The following is an 18,863-nucleotide window of genomic DNA, read 5'->3' as shown; positions in this document are numbered from 1 at the left end:
AAGCCGTGTTTGGGCATGTTCTCCCAAGAAGTCATCAGTGGCTGGAGTGCTATAGAAGGGCCCTACCAGGGAACGTCTTTCATCTGCCATTCCTGCTCCCCCCCACCCACCCCCACACACACACACACTGTCCTCAGTCACTGGGAGGGTCATCATCAGACACGAGCAGAAGCCCCTGCCCCGTTTCCACAGACTTCTGCATCTGCATCTCCATGGCGCCCTGTCTTCTTCAGTCTACTGCGATCCTTTGGTTGCTTCCAGTCTTGTGCTTTTTAAAGCCGTGGTAGGCAGCAGTGCCACTCTGCAGTAAAAGAGTGCACTAGCAAGTGTAAGGTCCTGGGTTTCTTCTCCAGTAAATACAGTGCAGTACAGTACAGTCTGAGCCACTTCACCCCCAAGAGAAAAACTAACCAAAGGCTGGGCTGGGGCCATAGCTCCATGGTTAACACTTGCTGCACAAACCTGGCGACCAGAGTTCAGTGCCTCAGAACTCACCAGATGCTTGTAACTTCAGCATCTGTAACCCCAGTGTGCTTGTGGTAAGAAGGAAGACAGACAGGAGAATCCCGGAAGCTTACAGGCTACCAAGGCCCTGCCTTAAACAAGGTGAGAATAAGGGTCAGTACCTGAAGCCGTCCTCTGACCTCCACACACACATATAAACATGCTCACACATACACACCACTAGGAAAAAAAGAGAGCTGGGCGTGGTGGCACATGCCTTTAATCCAAGCTCTCAGGAGGCAGGGGTAGGAGGATCACCATGAGTTCAAGGCCACCCAGAGACTACATAGTGAATTCCTGGTCAGCCTGAGATAGAGTGAGACCCTATCTTGAAAAAACAAAAATAAATAAAGAGGTCAGGCATGGTGGCACACACTTTTAATTCTAGCACTTGGGGGCTGCAGAGATGGCTTATCAGTTAAGTGCTTGCCTGTGAAGCCTAAGGACCCCAGTTCACGGTTCGATTCCCCAGGACCCATGTAACCAGATGCACAAGGGGGCACAAGCATCTAGAGTTCATTTGCAGTGGCTGGAGGCCCTGGTGCACCCATATTCTCTTTCTCTCTCTCTCTCCCTCCCTCCCTCTCTTTCCCTCCCCCTCCCCCCCCCCGTCACTCTCAAATAAGTAAATAAAAATAAACAAAAAAATGTATAATCCTAGCACTTGGGAGGCTGAAGTTGGAGGATAGCTGAGAGTTCGATGGTACCCTGAGACAACATAGTGAATTTCAGGTCAGCTTATGCTAGAGCAAGACTCTACCTTGGGGGAGGGGGGGGATGCATAAAAGGGCTAGAGAGATGGCTCGGCAGGTAAGGTGCTTGCCTACAAAGCCAAAGGACCCAGGTTCAGTTCCCCAGTACTCATGTAAAGCCAAGATGCACAATATGACACGTGTTTGTTCTCACAAGCTACAGGGCCTGCCATTCCCATTTTCCAACCCCTTCTTTCCTACAAAATAAATATTTTGTTGTTGTTGTTTTAAAGCATAAGAAAAGCCATAGTAATTTGCATAGTGTGCAGTGGCACAGGGATGGACGGGTTCACAAACAAATCTGGTGTTCATGGTCAGAGGTGTCCCAGCAAGGTCCCAGACATTGAGGTGGCGCTAGAACAATATCCATTGAGGGTGAATAAAACCTCATGCCCTGTCTCTGTTCACTCCAAATGGAACAAGCCTGCTGCTGAAACTCCTAAACAAAACATGCTGGAGAAAGCCTTGGTGAGCCAGGTATGGTGGCTCACACCCGTAATCCAGCACTTGTGGGGATGAGGTAGGAGGATTGTTGTGAGTTCAAAGCCTTGCTGGGCTACAGAGGGAGTTCTCGGTAGGCCCGGGCTAGAATGAGACCCTGCCTCAAAAGAAAAGAAATCCAGCTGGACATGATGGCTCACACCTGTAATCCGAGCACTCGGGAGGCTGAGCCAGCAGGTGAATCGCCATGAGTTCAAGGCCTGCCTGGTCTGAGTCCAGGATAGCCTGAGCTACAAAGTGAACCCTTGTCTTAAAAAGGGAGGGTTTAGCTGGACATGATGGTGCACACCTTTAATCCCAGCACTTGGGAGGCAAAGGGAGATAGATCACCATGAGTGCACGGCTGTCCTGAGACTACATAGTGAATTCTAGGTCAACCTGGGCTAGAGAGGAAACCCTATATCGAAAAACCAAAGAGAGAGAGAGACTGATTTAATGTATTTGTGTTAGATAATAAAAACAAAAGTGTGGCTCCCAAAATAAAAACTGATAATTTGGACTTCTCAAAATAAAAATTGTGTTTCAAAAGATCCACTGTTAGGAAAATGAAGTAGGGTGCTGGAGAGATGCCTTGTTGGTTAAAAGTATTTGTTTGCAAAGCCTGCTGACCTAGGTTCAATTCCCTAGTACCCACAAAGTAACACATGTCTAGAATTCTTTTGCAGTAGCAAGAGACCCTTTTGTGCCCATTTTACCCCTCTCTCCCTCCCTCGTTCCCTCCCTCTCTCCTTCCTTCTCAAATTAATAAATAATAAATTTTAAAAATTAAAGTAGCCATGGATGCTGACCTGTGCCTGCAATCCCTGCATTTTGGAGGTAGAAAAGTAAAAACACACTGAGATCACTTCACACTCACTGGGATGACAGTTAACTAAGCAAAATTAGAGGACCACGGATGTTGAGAGTCGAGTATATTGAAGGCCCAAGTCTTTGCTATGTGAAATGAGACAGTCACTACTAGAAAATGGTTTTGTGGTTTCTAAGAGCTGAGTGTGGGCTCGGTGCGGATTAATGAGTCACACGGTGGGTTCCTCCCTGCCTCAGCAAAACCTACAGCACAAGTAAAAGCATTGAACAGAATTGCCATGGAGTTGAACCGTTCTGTCCCTAGGTATGTCACAGGAAGTGAAAGCAGGCATTTAAACAGCTGCTTGGTGCCCAGGTGCATAGTAGCATTAGTCGTAGTAGCCAAGAGATGGCAGGGGTCCAGTGGTTCAGCCAGTGACAGGCAGGCAGATGTGTGTGAATGCATATTACTGAGTCTTAAAAGGGAGTCAAGTGTACATACCCCAACATAGATGAAAAGCTTTATTGTGCTTACATGAAAGAAGCCACAGTACCGGTACTAGATGGTTCTGTTTATAAGAGGCATGAAAGGCCTCGGGCTCATAAAGTAGATTTAGGTGAGGAGTGTTGCTGTTGGAGTTGAGAATGATGGTTGCCTACTGAGGTGGACATGACCTCATTACTGTGTTGCCACTTAATGCTAGTTTACATGGTGGGTTTTGTTTATGTTGTGTATTTTACCATGATAAAAAGACGGGGCTGGAGAGGCGGTGCTGCTGTTGAGGACTGCAAAGCCTGGCCCGCGCATCAGGGTCCAGTTGCAGTGGCGTGCTCCCTTTTTCTCATTACGTTTCTCTCTTTTTTTTATTTATTTTATTTATTTTAAGTTAAACGTGGTGGCACACACCTTTAATCCTAGCAGTCAAGAGGCAGAGGTAGGAGGATTGCTGGCAGTTGAAGGCCACTCTGAGACTACATAGTGAATTCCAGGTCAGGTCAGCCTGGATCACCATGAGTTCGAGGCCACCCTGAAAGTGCATAGTGAAACCCTACCCGAAGCCCCTGCCCCCTCCAAAAAAAAGATCTAAAACCTGGCATGGTAGTGCACACCTTTAATCGGGAGGCAGAGCTAGGAGGCTCACAGTGAGTTCAAGGCTACCCTGAGACTACGTAGTGAATTCCAGGTCAGCCTGGGCCAGAGTGAGACCCTCCCTCGAAAACAAAAACAAAGTCCACTCTGGGTTCCTGTGCTCTGCTGGTTTGTTCCATTGCTGGGGTCTTTGGGGCCTGCTGGGTGTTTTTGTGAGGGGTGCGAATATCCTCAAGTTGAATTGTGTGGATGGCTTTAAAACTCAGAATTGTCTAAAAGCCACATGTTTACACTCATATATATTTATTTGTATGATGACATCTCCCCTGTAATTAGTGTTGTTCTAACCTTGAACTCTTGTCTAGTCTCATGTAAAGGCAAGTACTGTGTAAGGTCATGTCCCCACTCTGGAGTCATAAGTTTAAAAAAACACCATCATTCTGACCTTTCCTTTGCCAAGAAGTTGTCCTGGGTTGTTTGCCTCACCCTGTCTTCACAGAAAGCTTATACCTTTAATGAACCCAGCTCTTCCAGTAAATAGGTTTAAAATATTACCACGGTCATTTTGGTGCCGATTAATGCACTTAAGATATCTTATTGATGTTATTTCTGTAGTGTATTAACAATGAGGGACCAATATATAGCAATTATTTCAGGCTTTAGGAAGCACTTAATGAGATTAAAAGCTGTAAGTACCAGATAGTACATTTTAGAATAGTGTCTAATCACACACGGGGCTGGTTGTCTTCTATGGTCTATACCTTATCATCAGAGGAAAAGGCAGTAAAATTAACACAGACACGAAGATCACTTTGGCCAGATGCCTAACTATCCTAGAAATAAAAATCTCAGTGCCTTCTAGCTTTCAGAATAGACCACTTACCACCCCTGTTGGTTAGGTCTGCTCATGCAGTGTTGGTTTCTGAGGAGTGTGAGACCTGGCTGTGGCTATCATCCACACCCTCGGCATGCCTGCACCACCTGTTACCCACCCAGAGCCAGTTTGGCTCTCACTGAGCTCCTCTCCTCACCGTGACAGGCATCATGAAATGTGGGCATGGCTTTGACAAGTCTGTCATTCCTGTTTTTGTCTTTTTCTAAACATTTAAAAAATATATATTTATTTGAGAGAGAGAGAATGGGTGTGTAAGGGCCTCCAGCCACTGTAAACACACTCCAGATACATGTGCCACCTTGTGCATCTGGCTTACCTGGGTCCTGGGGAATCGAACCTGGGTCCTTTGTCTTTGCAGGAAAGCACCTTCACTGCTAAGCCATCCCTCCTCTCCTTTGTCTCTATTTTAATGCTACGTTTGTTTACTTTGCTGTAGGGGGCTATTCTGCAGATCATCCTGTCATTAAAATCTTCTGGAGAGTTGTAGAAGGGTTCACAGATGAAGAAAAGCGCAAGTTGCTCAAGTTTGTTACAAGCTGCTCTCGACCCCCTCTCCTGGGGTTCAAGGTACACATCTTTCTTGACATTGACTTTCAAGCTACACTGAGGACCAGCTGCTGCCAGCTGTCTGTATTGCCTTCTTTTGCATTTTTACAGTACTAAGTGTGTCTGGTAGCTTTGCACCATGTGATACGTGTCTGGGTGAGCCTGTGTTCAGACAGGTGTCCAGCCTCTGAACTGAGGAATCATCAGCCCCAGTATGCTGTCTGGCATAGACGAGCCGAAGTCTGCTTTTGTCCTGGTTGTCATTGTGTCGAGCATATGTTGCCTAGCCGTCCTTGATTACTTCTGAGAGTTAATGTTGATTTCATAACTTGACTTACTAATTAAAATAAATGACTTAGACAGTTGATGACAGTTCCTATGTTTATTGTAAAATAATGGAAAGGCATTCATACATAAGAAAATCTCACACGTAGCGGCACCAAATATGGCAGTAGGCCTCCATAAACCCAGCTCTCAGGAGGACAAGACAGGAAGCTGACAGCTCAAGGCCTGCCTGGGCCGTGTGATGAGGGAAACTACGTGCACTGGCATGTACAGCTAGAATAACAGAGGTGATGAGCTCTATGTCACTATGTTCATCATACATTGCTTGTTCCCATTTCCTTCTCTGTCACTTCCATGTGTTTCCATAAAACAGGTCTCTCCCACAACCTGAACTGCTGTTGTTTTCAGTCAACAAGCCCCAGCGATTCTCTATTCTCTGCCCTCCCACCCCCACAGTTACAGATTGTGTGGAGTCTAGGGAAGTGAACTCAAGTGGGCTCAGGCCCTCATGCTTAAGCAGCAAGCACTCTTAACCACTGAGCTGTCTCCCCAACTCTGGCATGTTCTCTTAAGTCACTGCAAAAACATGATCAAAAAATAGAGAAGGTCTGGAGAGATGGCTTACAGGTTAAGATGCTTGTCTGCGAAGCCGAAGGACTCAAGTTCAACTCTCCAGGTCCTACTTGAGCCAGATGCAGCCGCACAAGGTCACCCATGCACACAAGGGGGCACACACATCTGAAGTTCAATTGCAGTGGCTGGATGCTCTTCTAACATGCCAATTCTCTCTTCCTCTCTCGTTCCTGTCTCTCACACACGCATTAAAAAAGAAAGAAAAGGCCAGTTTGTTGGGTTTGCCTCAAAAAAAGAGAAATTTGCCAGGCATTAAAAGGGAGAGAAAGAGAGATTTTTAGCTGGGTGTAGGTGGAGCATCCCATTAACCCTAGCACTTGAGGCAAAGGTCAGAGGATCACCGAGAGTTCAAGGCCAATCTGGAACTACAAAGTGAGTTCCAGAATACCCTGAGCCTAGTGAGACCCTACTTCAAAAAAATAAACAAAAGAAATACTTGAGAGATGGCTTAGCAGTTAACGTGCTTGTCTATAAAGCCAAAGGACCCAGGTTCGATTCCCCAGGACCCACATAAGCCAGATACACAAGGTAGCACACGCATCTGGAGTTCATTTACAGTGGCTGAAGGTTCTGGCATGTCTGTTCTCTCTCTATATATATATATCTATACCCCCCTCAAATAAATAAAAGAAAATTAAAAAGAAAAGAGAAGCTGGATGTGGTGGTGCATGCCTTTAATCCCAGCACTCAGGAAGCAGAGGTAGGAGGATTGCCATGAGTTTGAGGACACCCTGAGACTACAGAGTGAGTTCCAAGTCAGCCTGGACTAGAGTGAGACCCTCGAAAAACCAAAAAAAAAAAAAGAGAGAGAGAGAGAGAGAGAGAAATTTGCTCGTGGCATATTGACACTGTCTAACCCATGGTGTGCCCTGGAGGTCCAGGGTGGCAGCTCTGGTAACACTGAAAGCTGTACAGCCTGCTGCAACAGACTGCGGCTGAAGTGATGCCGTGTGTCTCTAGAATGTGTCTTCCCAGGTGAGGCTCCAGTGCAGGGTTGCACAGGACATGCGATAGGCTATTGTTTACTTTGTTTTTGAGACAGGGTCTTTCTCTTTTGTTCAGGTTAGGCTAGCCCTGTCAGCTGATAATAGATGCCATGTAGTGGAGAGAATCCAGACATTTAAAAAAAGTTGGGCATGGTGGCGCACCTGAGGCTACATAGTGAATTCCAGGTCAGCCTGGGCTAAGGTGAGACCCTACCTCAAAAAAAAAAAAAAAGTGCTATATACTGTGATTCAGAAAGTACCAGCATTGAAAACATCCACCTTGCTAAGGACCTGAATTCAAATCCACTGGTGGCATGTACCTGTAACCTCAGCACTGGGATTTCAGACAGGAAATGCCTGCGGCTTGCTGGCCAGCTAGTCTAGTTTCATTGGTAAGCTCTCGGTCTTATGAGAAGCCCTCAAGGGCTTAAGACATTCAAGGGTTGGGGAAATGACTCACTGCAGGAGAGTGCTTGCTTGAGGGCCCGAGACCACCTGAGTTGATGTCTGTGAACCCATGTAATCAGCTAGATGTGGCCATGCATGCCGGTAGCCTAATAATGTGGGGAGTAGAGACCAGTAAAGCTCGGGGGCTCTAGGGCTCGCACTGTGCAGTGTTCAGAAAGATTCCACCTTAAGGAAATCCCAGATAAACAAGAAAGGACGCCTGACATTCTCTCCTGGCCTCCATGCACCTGCAAGTGCATATGTATGTATCCCAAGCTGCCACCTGGTAGTAGATGCCATAGAGTGTCTTCAACACTGCATGGTATAGAATGCTGCCCCCAACAGTCCTAGATTGTTACAGGAAAATCCAAGTACCAGGGGTAAGATGCCTCCAGTGAGTTGTTGGTCAAGGAGGCTCCTGATGTGCCCCCAAAACTAGTAGGATATTACCAGTGCCCTTGTTTACCCATCAGAACTAGATGGTCAGGCTCTGTTGTTGAAGACAACCATGTAGTGTTGCAAACTACATATGCAACAAGAAAAGACACTCAGTGCCCATTCTCTCTCTGTCTCTCTTTTCTCTGTCTCTCTCGCTCTCTGCTTGCAAATAAATAAAGATTTAAAATTTAGGAAAAAGGTGGGGCTGGAGAGATGGCTTAGCAGTTAAGGCATTTGCCTCTAGAGCCAAAGGACCCAGGTTCGATGCCCAAGGTGGTGCATGCATCTGGAGTTTGTTTGCAGTGGCTGGAGGCCCTGTCATGCCCATTCTCTCTGTCTCTATCTTCCCTCCCCCTTCCTCCCTCTCTCTCTCTCAAATAAATAAAATATTTTTCAAAAAAATTAAGTTAAAGCCGGGCATGGTGGCGCATGCCTTTAATCCCAGCACTCGGGAGGCAGAGGTAGGAGGATTGCAATGAGTTCGAGGCCACCCTGAGACTACATAGTGAATTCCAGGTCAGCCTGGGCTAGAGTGAGACCCTACCTCGAAAAACCAAAAAAAAAAAAAAATTAAATTATTTTTTTAAAAAAGAAAAAGACACTCAGCATCAGCCTCTGGCCTCTTAGTGCCAAAGGAGCCAATGATGTGACAGCCAGAGGAAGGGAAAGGAGCCACAAAATGACCGTAAATTCACTTGTCCACTCTGCTGGGTTTTAGGACCAATGAATGAAAACACGTATGAAACCTATTAACAAATAATCACTTCTGGAGAAACTAGTAGAATTACTCATGTAGACCTTCTAAGTCAGTAGAAGAGAAAAGTAACCACACCAAGCCTCACAACTGGCTATACTTGCCAAGATCGAGAATAAAAGTGATGTCAAGAATCATAGAGAACTCAAAAATGAGACAAACAAGAAGTGTTAGAAGGAACGTTCCAAGGCTCAATGCATGTCGTAAGATAAAGATGTGCCTACAATGCCAGCACATAGGAAGCTGAGGCAGGAAGATCAGGACAGCCTGGACTGTATATACTAAGACCCTGTGCCCAGAATAAAAAGGTCTCCATCATACGGAGTTGATGCAGCTTCTATGCTAGACATCAGGTTGAGAGAACCATCTTGACCTTGTGGCTTCTCAGTCTGGAATCCATGGAATGCCTGCCTCAGTGCCAAACTATCTGAGAAGAATAGCATCTGCTTAAGCTAATTAAAGTGTAATAAATGTATGTTGCTACAGACCAAAAAAAATCATTAAAGTGCTATGAAACACCTATCTCTCTTTCTCTCTCTCCATTACCATTGGGCCACACAGTAATTGATGATTTCTCTGTGAATTAACACGAATGCCCATTGTACTGTATTTGATTACGCAAAAATAATTGTGCCTTTGACTTAGATTTCAATAGAGAACTTCATTTTTTTCACCTTTGAAGTAAGGTCTTATTCTCAGCCAGGCTGGCTACCCTGCCTGGCTCCATCCACTTTTTTTTTTTTTTTTTTTTTTTTCCCTAGACATGGGATCTTGCTACATATAGGGCCCAAGCTGGACTCAAAATCGTAACCCTTCTACCTCAGCCTCCAAGGGCCTTGACCTCTGAGTGCCCTGATTAGTGGTGTACACCACCATGTCCACCTTGTCTAGTACATTTTGATGTGAGCAAATACAACATGGAGATCAGTCCTCTGTAGTACAGAAGAAAAGCAAAAGTGTTATTTGGGAAAGTGGGTGCAGGAGCCACTGTACCTCACTGGTAGAGTGAGATCTAGCAGTCCTCAGTCCATGGCAAGGCCTCATGTGTCCGCATCCCGTGCCCTGTCTTCCAGGAGCTGTACCCTGCGTTCTGCATCCACAATGGGGGCTCTGACCTCGAGCGGCTCCCCACAGCCAGCACCTGCATGAACCTGCTGAAGCTCCCTGAGTTTTATGATGAGGCCCTGCTGCGAAGCAAGCTGCTCTATGCCATCGAGTGTGCTGCTGGCTTTGAACTGAGCTGAGCCGAGCCGAGCCGAGCCAGCTGGAGCTGGATCTGACCACAGCAGCCAGCACCTGCCAGACCCACAAGAGCGCCCAGGCCTTCTTCCTGCCATTCCTCCCTTCCTGGTTTTTTAGATGATTTTATTATGGCATGGTCACTTATTAGATGGACATGTGGCTGGCTTAGTGATTTTGCCAAGAAGAGAACACAGTTTTTAGACTAGTGGCAACTCAGTGAGATTAACCAAAGATGAAGCTTTGGCCTTGCTGATCCTGTTAGACGCCCTCCTGGGTCGGTGCCCGCATCTACTGGAAAGGGGCAGGGGCTGAGACAGCGCTCCGGGGCCACTGCTTCTCGTGTGGTTGGTTGTTTACAAGCCTGAGTGTTACAACTAAAGGCATTTTCTTTCCTGCTGCCTTTTCCCAAAGTGGTTAAGTTTGGAAAGCAGATAGATAGTATTATCTCATTTGTGCTTTTTAAGCCATTCACTGGGTGGGACTCGCATGCTTGTGTGGAGAATCCACTGACCTGACGGCGTCATGAGGCTTAAACACAACTGTGGGTGTGAAGTGGCCACTTCACTCATGCTCTTTCTGTGTCTGCGTGGTGCCTGGAGCGCTTTCAGGGAGGAGGAGGGTCCCTGCAGTCCCCAAGGCATGTGTCACCTCCAGTGAGGGCGACTGGGGAACATGAGCCCTGTGGCTCCTATTAAAGTCATTTGAACCAAAGTGACCGGCTGCTTCTCTCCATGACCCACGTGCCCTCTGGGCCCAGCTGCACTGTCCATCATCCTGGGCATCTTGGAGGGCCTCAGCACCTCTGCTTCCTACTGCTGCTTTGACACGAACATGGGCTTCCCTGGTGTATGTCCAGAGGGGAAGAGCATTGGGCGAGTCTCACTTAGGCACTTTATCAGGGCCAGACTCGTTGCTGGGTGACCTCAGCCTCTGCAAACAGGAAGCCGAGAACGTCGGAGGGCAGCTGTGGTGAGGACCGGCCTGTGTGGAGCTGGTGAGGACTCCAGACTCTACTTGTGCCACGTCCAGTGTCTGTGGCTGGAGACTCTGCTGTCATGGTTAGGTGACCAGAATTAGCAATATACTTTTAAATGTGGGAAAGCTGAATGACACTTTTAAGACAATGACCATTATCAAAACAAAATGTATAATTTCTTAATTTGAATAATAAATTAAGTGTTTAAATGCTATTTGTAGTCTTGATATCCAGGAAGAAATAGCATTTGTCTCTGATTTTATTTCTTAGGTTGTTTATGTTGAATGTTCTGCATCTTATTAAGTCCTGTATTTTATTAGTATTTTGGGAATGGAGTATAGAGACTAAAGATAAATTGGCAGTTACACTTAATTGTGTATTTTTCTGTCAGCTCTTTTGAGCTTATTTATTTATTTGTACATTCTAATGGATAAATACTTACATTAAAATCTTTTCCCCAAGTTCGTGTTGGAGTCCTGTCCCGAGTGACAGTTGTATTCTATGGTGAGGCCACATGTACAAGTCACACCACAGGTGCACAGTGCACAGCACAGCTGTGCAGTCTGTGTCCCAGTGTTATGCCTGGAATACGCCACAAGCACATCCTAATCTGAGGTGCCATTGACGTGTTGTCCATAAGGTTACGTGAAGATGTCTTTCTAAGGGAAGATCCTCCTTTGTTGTTCTGGGTGCATTTTTCTGTCTGTCCTGTTTTGCTTACTTTTGGTGACTATGCTAGGACCCAAATGTTGGATTGGTAGCTAATTTGTGTGGGTGTGGGTATATACCCTACGTGTGTGTATGTGCATACCAGGCTCTCTTGCCACTACAAACACCAACACTTAGGCCACCGTTTTCATCTGCTTATATGGCTGGCTTGGGAATTGAACTCAGGCTCTCACGTTTGCAAGCAAGTATCTTTAACTGTTGAGCCATCATCTCAGCCTCAGTGGCCAGTTAGTACCTGTGTGTTTTGCAAGTTGTTCCTTGCCCAGAGAGCTTTGCTTTGAGGCCTGTGGGCTCTCCACTGGCCACACAGGTGCTTTGTGCTGTCACAAAGCAGGCACAGCCAGTGTGAGCTGTGTTCCCTACCATGCTGCCATCAAGCCCAAGGGTGTTCATGGTTTGGGGCATAAGATGGGCTGTAGCAGTTAGTCCTTCCGGAAACTTCCTGAAAACAGCATGAACCAAAAAGAGTTTGAGGGCTAGAGAGATGGCTTAGCAGTTAAGGCATTTGCTAGCAAATCCAAAGGACCCCAGTTCCATTCCCCAGGTCCCACATAAGCCAGATGCACAAGTGGTCACACATGTTTGGAGTTCATTTGCAGTGGCTGGAGGAAGAGTTTGGGAGCTAGGCATGGTGGTGCACATCTTTAATCCCTGCAGAGGCAGAGGTAGGAGGATTGCTGTGAGTTTAAGGCAACCCTGAGACCATATAGTGAATTCCAGGTCAGCCTGGACTAGAGTAAGACTCTATCTCGAAAAGTCACAAAAATAAAGGTGGGGTCAAGGCCAGGAAAGATGGCTTAGCAGTTAAGGCACTTGCCTGGGAAGCCTAAGGACCCAGGTTCAATTCCCCAGAACCTACATAAATAAGGCAGATGTGCATGGTAATCCATACATCTGAAATGGTTGCAGTGGCTAGAGACCCTGGCTATTTTTTAAAATTTTAAAGAGTTTGGAGAGATGGCTTAGCAGTTGAGGCACTGGCCTGCAAAGCTTAGGGATCCAGGTTCAGTTGGGCAGTAGTACCCTGTGGAGGGTATATTTTCTGCTCCTAGAAGTCATATTGTTACAGGAAAATTCCAGTGTCAGGGTTGAGATACCTCCCAGAAATTGTTGGTCAAGGGGGCTCCTGATGCCCCACAAACTATATTGGATATTAACCAGTGCTCTTTGTTACCCACCAGAACCAGATGAAGACTGCTGAAGACACCAAATGCTTCAGTTACAGGACACTGAGAATTTAAGTTGGAACTGAGCTGAAAGCTCCTTCCTGCTGGCTACCAGTCATGGTGCTGTGTAGGCTGCTTGGGTAGAAGTCGTCAATAATCTTAGTCAGCAAGGAGCAGCTAGACAAGATACACCACTGGTACAGTGGTGGCATAAATTACAGGGTAACCAGCTGCCGTCTGATTGTATTTGAGGTCTAGTCCATAGGAGGAAGGTCATGCCTAGTACTTATGACCTGGTCAAAATCCTATGGCTGGGAAGGTCATGGCCCTAGAGGTGAAGCTACTGCTGTTTGGCTAAATGAATACATCATGCCTATCAGATTGCCATTTAAATGTTTGTATTTATGCCCATAAATTAGTGTTGCTGTCACCTGTGGTCAAGGAAGCTTCTTTTTGCAAATGGCAATAGCTAAAAACTTACAACACTGGGCATGGTGCATGCCTTTAATCCCAGCATTCGGGAGGCAGAGGTAAGAGGATCGCTATGAGTTCGAGGCCACCACGAGACCAGAGTAAGACCCTACCTCAGGGAAAAAAAAAAAAAAATTATATATATATGTATATATATACACACACACACACACATATACATATATATTTGTATGTATATATGTAATCACTGCTGAGAAGTTACAGTCGGGTACTCAGCACCAGTTGTGACGTCTGTAGTATACCCTCCAAGACTGCCCAAGATAATGTGAGAGGGGACGAATGGTTGGAACACCACATTCTGGACTTGAAGTGGCTTTGCATTTGTGGCCTCACCACAGCTCCCGTTAATCTGCCCAAGACCTGCATGGTATTGGGGCCATCAACTGTCGTCATGGATGATAGAGAGGCTTCCACCCCGCCCCCCCATTTAAAAAAAAGGGACATCAAAGTAGAAGGATGAGACTAGTTTGTCTCCCTCTTTCTGTGTCTGTCTGTCACTCTCAAATAAATAAAATAAAAAACCTTAAAAAGTAAAAAAAAAAAAGGGGGGGGACTGGAGAGATGGTTCAGCATGTAAGGCACTTACCTGCGAAGCCTAAGAACCCAAGTTCAATTCCCCAGAGCCCACAGAAACCAGATGCACAAGATGGCACATGCGTCTGGAGTTTGCAGTGACTGGAAGCCATGGTGCACCCACTCTCCCTTGCCCCCTCTAATAAATTAACTAATTTTAAAAAAGGAAAGCTTTCACTCTCCATGTGTTTATGTAGTGTGCCGCTGCTGACTTCTAATGTACTATGAATACAAACTCATTTAAATATTTTTTTATTTGCAAGCAGAGAGACGGAGAAAGACAGTGGGCATGTCAGGACCTCCAACTACTGTAAACTTCAGATGAATCTGGCATTTTGTTCATCTGGCTTTATAGGGAATCAAACCTGGATTGTTAAGCTTTGCAGGCAAGCGCCCTAACTGCTGAGCCATCTCTCCAGCCCTGTGGCAGTTTGAATAGATGCTCCTAATATATTCAGTGTTTTATTAGCTTGTAGTCTGGACCTGCAGCCACCTGGCTGGAGGAAGTGTCACTGGGCGGATCCTAAGGAGCAGTGGTGGGTTTGAAATTCCACTCTAAAGACACGTGAAGTGTGCCTAGCTGGAGTTCCTGAAGTGTGCTGTGCTGTGTGACTTCTGGCTTGTGCTTCTCTTTGTGTGTTTGGCCCTGTGAAGGCAGGCCAGCTTCTGCCATTGTGGAACTTGATCTGTAAGCTTCCATAACTGACCCTTCCTCCATAACTGTGCTGGTCTGGAAGTCCATCTCAGCGAACCGGAAGCTGTCTGCCACAAGCCCCTATTTCAGTATTTTTATGTTTGCTATGACTTTTTTGTTGCTTTTGTTTTTTGGAAGTAGGGTCTTACTCTAGTCCAAGCTGACCTGGAACTCTGTAGTTCCAAACTGGCCTTGAACTCACAGCAATCCTCCTACCTCTGCCTCCCAAGTGCTGTCCTTAAAGATATGCACCACCATACTTGGCTATGACTTTTTTTATGACAATAAGATGTGCTGTATTTTTAAGAAAGTTCAATGGGCTCTAGGAAGAATGTGTATCCCACAGATGTTGGATAAAATATTCTGCAGCTATCTGTTAGAATCACTTGATCTGTATTACACTTCAAAGTTTGCTGATTTTTTTTTTTTTTTTTTTTTGGTGGGGGGATGTTTGTTTTAAGGCAGGGTCTCACTCTAGCCCATGCTAACCTAGAATTAACCACGAAGCCCAGCCCTTAAAATGATAATCCTCCTACCTCAGCCTTAATGGTGTAAGCCACCACACCTGGCTAAATTTGCATTTGTTTTGTCTGCATGACTTACTAAGAGTAAAATATTAAGGCCATCCACTATTACTGTTTGGACCTATCTGTCCCTTTATGTCCCGTGTTCACTAACATTCGGTGTATTTATGTTACTTCTTTGTGGGTCGTTTCCTTTATAGTATACAGTGGTCTTTCCAGATAGGAGTACAGCTGCTCCTCTGTACAGTGGATCACATTTGTTGGGATTTTGTTGTTGTTTGTTTGGTTTTTGTTTTTCGAAGTAGGGTCTTGCTGTAGCCCAGGCTGACCTGGAATTCACTATGCAGTCTCAGGATGGCCTCGAACTCATAGAAGTTCTACTTTTGCCTCCCAAGTGCTGGGATTAAAAGTGTGTGCCATCACACCTGGCCTGGAATGTCTTTTTCCATCTTTCCACTTTTCAGTCTAGGCATGTCTTTACCAGTGCAGCAAATTTCTTGTAGACAACACACAGCTGGATATTGCTTTCTCTTTTTTTGTTGACTTTGTTTTTCAAGGTAGGGTCTCCCTGTAGCCCAAGCTGACCTGGAATTTACTATATTGTCTCAGGGTGGCCTCGAACTCATGGTGATCCTCCTAACTCTGCCTCCCAAGTGCTGGGGAATCGACCAGGGTGCTTAGATTTCACAGGCAAGCACCTTAACTGCTATACCATCTCTGCAGCCCCCACACAGTTTCTTTTATTATTGTTGTTTTGGTGTTTGAGGCAGAGTCTCAATTTAGCCTTGCTGACCTAGAGCTCATGGTGATCCGCCTACTCCAAGCCTCCTAAGAGCTGAGATTATGGGCCTGCCACCACATCCAGCTAAGTATGTATTTGTGTAAACATTTTAAATGTGCATTGATGTAAATGTTTGACTATTTATTTGAGAGAGGCAAATTATATATAGAGAGAGAAGGGGGAGAAAATAGACACATCAGGGCCTCTACAGCAAACAAACTCTTTTAATTGTTTATTTTGGTTTCTTGAGGTAGGGTTTCACTCTAACCCAGGCTGACCTGAAATCTGTATATAATCACATGGTGGCCTTGAACTCACAGCAGTTCTCCTACCTCTGCCTCCCAAGTGCTGGGATTAAAGGTGTGTGCCGCCATGCCTGTCCTTACTTCCAAATCTTACTGAAGAAATCCATTAGGTTAAGAATGTATTTGATATGAGGAGTGATTCCTCTGGTGGGTCTAGGCAAAGTAAACTGAAAACTTTCTGCAAGCTAGGTATGGTGGCAGAGGCCCATAGAGTCCCAGTACTTGAGGAACAGATGGGCAAGGATAAAGAGTTCAAGGCCAGACCCTCTCAAAAACATGGGGGTTGGAGAAATGGTTTAGCTGTTAAGGCACTTACCTGCAAAGCCCCAGGTTCAATTCCCCAGTACTCACATAAGCCAGATGCACAAAGTGGCTCATGTATCGAGTTTGTAGTGGCTAGAGGCCTTGGTACATCCATTTTCTCTCTCTCCCTCAAATAAAAAACTGAATTGTCTCTTAAAAAGAAAATAAGAGTGTGTGGGGGGAGGGTGGGTTACCATGGGATAATTTTTATAATCATGGAAAATGTTAATAAAAATTGTGAAAAGATTTAAAAAAGCAAAAAAAAAAAAATAATAGGAGGAAAAGATCATGACATCAAAATAAGAGAGAGACTGATTGAGAAGGGGAGGGGGTATGATGGAGAATGGAGTTTCAAAGGGGAAAGTGAGGGGAGGGAGGGTATTACCATGGGACATTTTTTATAATCATGGTAGTTAATAAAAAAAAAATTTGGAAAAAAAAAAGAAAGAAGCAAAAATCTTTTTGAAAGGATTCTAGATGTCCCGAAGCCCATTTCCGGCCTCAGTGAGGGAAGAGTGCTGTTTAGCACGCAGGAGGCCTGCATCCAAACCCCAGTACTGCATAACTGCAGGCACGGCGGCGTGTACCTGTGATCCGAAGTTCAGGGTCATGCTCAGCTACATGATGAAATAGAAGTCAGCCTGGGGCTACATGAGACTGTTTCCCAAAAATGAAGTAAAATGGGGCTTGCAAAACAGTTTAAGGCCCTTGCTTGCAAAGCCTGATGGCCCAGGTTCAATTTCTCAGTTCCCCATGAAGTCCAGTAGACAAAGTGTTGCATACATCTGTGGTTCCTTTGCAGTGACAAGAAGCCCTAGCATGCCCATTCTCTCTCCCTCTCTCTGTCTATACACATTTTAAAAATCCTTTTAAAAAGTAAAATAAAATGAATTTTTTTGGGGGGGTTGAGGTGGGGGTCTTACTCAAGCCCATGCTGACCTGGAATTCACTATGCAATCTCAGGGTGGCCTTTGAACTCACGACGATCCCCCTACCTCTGCCTCCTGAGTGCTGGGATTAAAGGCGTGCGCCACCATGCCCGGCTAAAATGAATATTAAAATATTTTATTATTTGAGGGCTGGAGAAATGGCTTAGCAGTTAAGCGCTTGCCTATGAAGCCTAAGGACCCCGGTTCGAGGCTCGGTTCCCCAGGTCCCACGTTAGCCAGAGGCACGAGGGGGCGCACGCGTCTGGAGTTCGTTTGCAGAGGCTGGAAGCCCTGGCGCGCCCATTCTCTCTCTCTCCCTCTATCTGTCTTTCCCTCTGTGTCCGTCGCTCTCAAATAAATAAATTAATTAATTAATTAAAAAATTTTTTTATTATTTGAGAGAGAAAGAGGCAAATAGGGAGAATGGGCACACCAGGCCCCCTATCCACTGCAAATGAACTCCAGACACATGCGCCACCTTGTGCAGGCATCTGTCTACACGTGTACTGGGGATCAAACAACCCTGGGTCCTTTGGCTTTGTTGGCGAGCACCCTAAGCACTAGGCCATCTCTCTAGCCCAAGGTGACTGGTTTTGAATCTACCAAGATGTTTGCCTCATTGTAGTGCTACTTCTCTGAGCCTTGCCTGTCCTCTGTTCCGGATACCTGCTGTGATGCAGACACTGTAGCCCTCGGATTGCAGCTTGTTGCTGGCCAGTGGAAAGTGAACACACCTTCACCAGCGCATCCCTCCTGCGGCAGAGCTTGTTTCCACTTGTCTGCTCAGGGCTGACAGCACTGGTCACTGAGGTCACGTCTCTCAAGGCCCCAGCTGTCCTCACCAGTGAAAGCACTGTCCCTTGAGGCAGGGTCCCCCTGCCCCTCCCCGGGCAGTCACAGGAGCCAGCTGCTGCCCTTTGGTGGGCATTCTCCCCCCTCCAGCTTGTCACTGCTTTCTTACAGTGCTGAGGGCGGAGCTTGCACGACTTCTACCACTGGGCACACTCCCAGCCCTTCCAGGTTTGAAACTGGGACTTGCTGTGTAACCCAGGCTGGCCCCCAATCACCATCCTCTGCCTGTCTCAGCTTCCCAGGTGCCTGGGGTAGCCCATGACGGAGGGGTGTCCTGTGCCCAGGTCAGAGGACAGCGTCAGGTGTTGGTCCTCACCCTGTCTGCAGGCAGGGTTGCTTGTTTCCCCCGTGTTTACGCTTGCCAGTGAGCCCGTGAACTTCTAGCCCGTGACTTCCCATGTCGCCGTAGTTGCACTGGGATTACTGGTGCCCACTACAGTTTGCAGATACTTGTGGGTCACGGGGACCCAGACCTCAGCTTCCTTGCTGACCACTTTACCCACTTGGCCGTCTCCACAAGCAACGCTTTGTTCTTTAGACACGTTGGCTCTGGCTTCGTGTGTGTCCGGGGGATTCAAACCCCAGCCACAGGCTTTGCAAACAAGTGCCTTTAACCACTGTGCCATCGCCCAGCCAGCATTTTGTTCTTTTTTTTTTTTCAAGGTAGGGTCTCACCCTAG

The 18,863-nt window shown here is 46.3% G+C and overlaps 1 protein-coding gene across 3 annotated transcripts in view; it reads left to right on the top strand.

Annotated features, from left to right (window-relative positions):
* The window catches only part of Ube3c (ubiquitin protein ligase E3C), a 104,441-nt gene extending 93,392 nt beyond the window's left edge, over positions 1-11,049 (top strand). For 2 of the 3 annotated variants that reach the window (XM_045160374.1, XM_045160375.1), the window contains 2 exons: positions 4,965-5,095; positions 9,691-11,049. In XM_045160374.1, the coding sequence (XP_045016309.1) occupies positions 4,965-5,095; positions 9,691-9,861 (302 nt within the window). In that variant the 3' untranslated portion in view covers positions 9,862-11,049. The remainder of the gene's footprint in view (positions 1-4,964; positions 5,096-9,690) is intronic. The other variant, XR_006639314.1, reaches the window with a different exon arrangement.
* The last annotated feature ends 7,814 nt before the right edge of the window (positions 11,050-18,863 follow it).

Source organism: Jaculus jaculus, chromosome 10, assembly GCF_020740685.1.
Source record: "Jaculus jaculus isolate mJacJac1 chromosome 10, mJacJac1.mat.Y.cur, whole genome shotgun sequence".
Taxonomy (NCBI): Eukaryota; Metazoa; Chordata; class Mammalia; order Rodentia; family Dipodidae; genus Jaculus; species Jaculus jaculus.
Note: the sequence above shows the minus strand (reverse complement) of the source record. Positions and strands in the feature narration are given on the sequence as shown.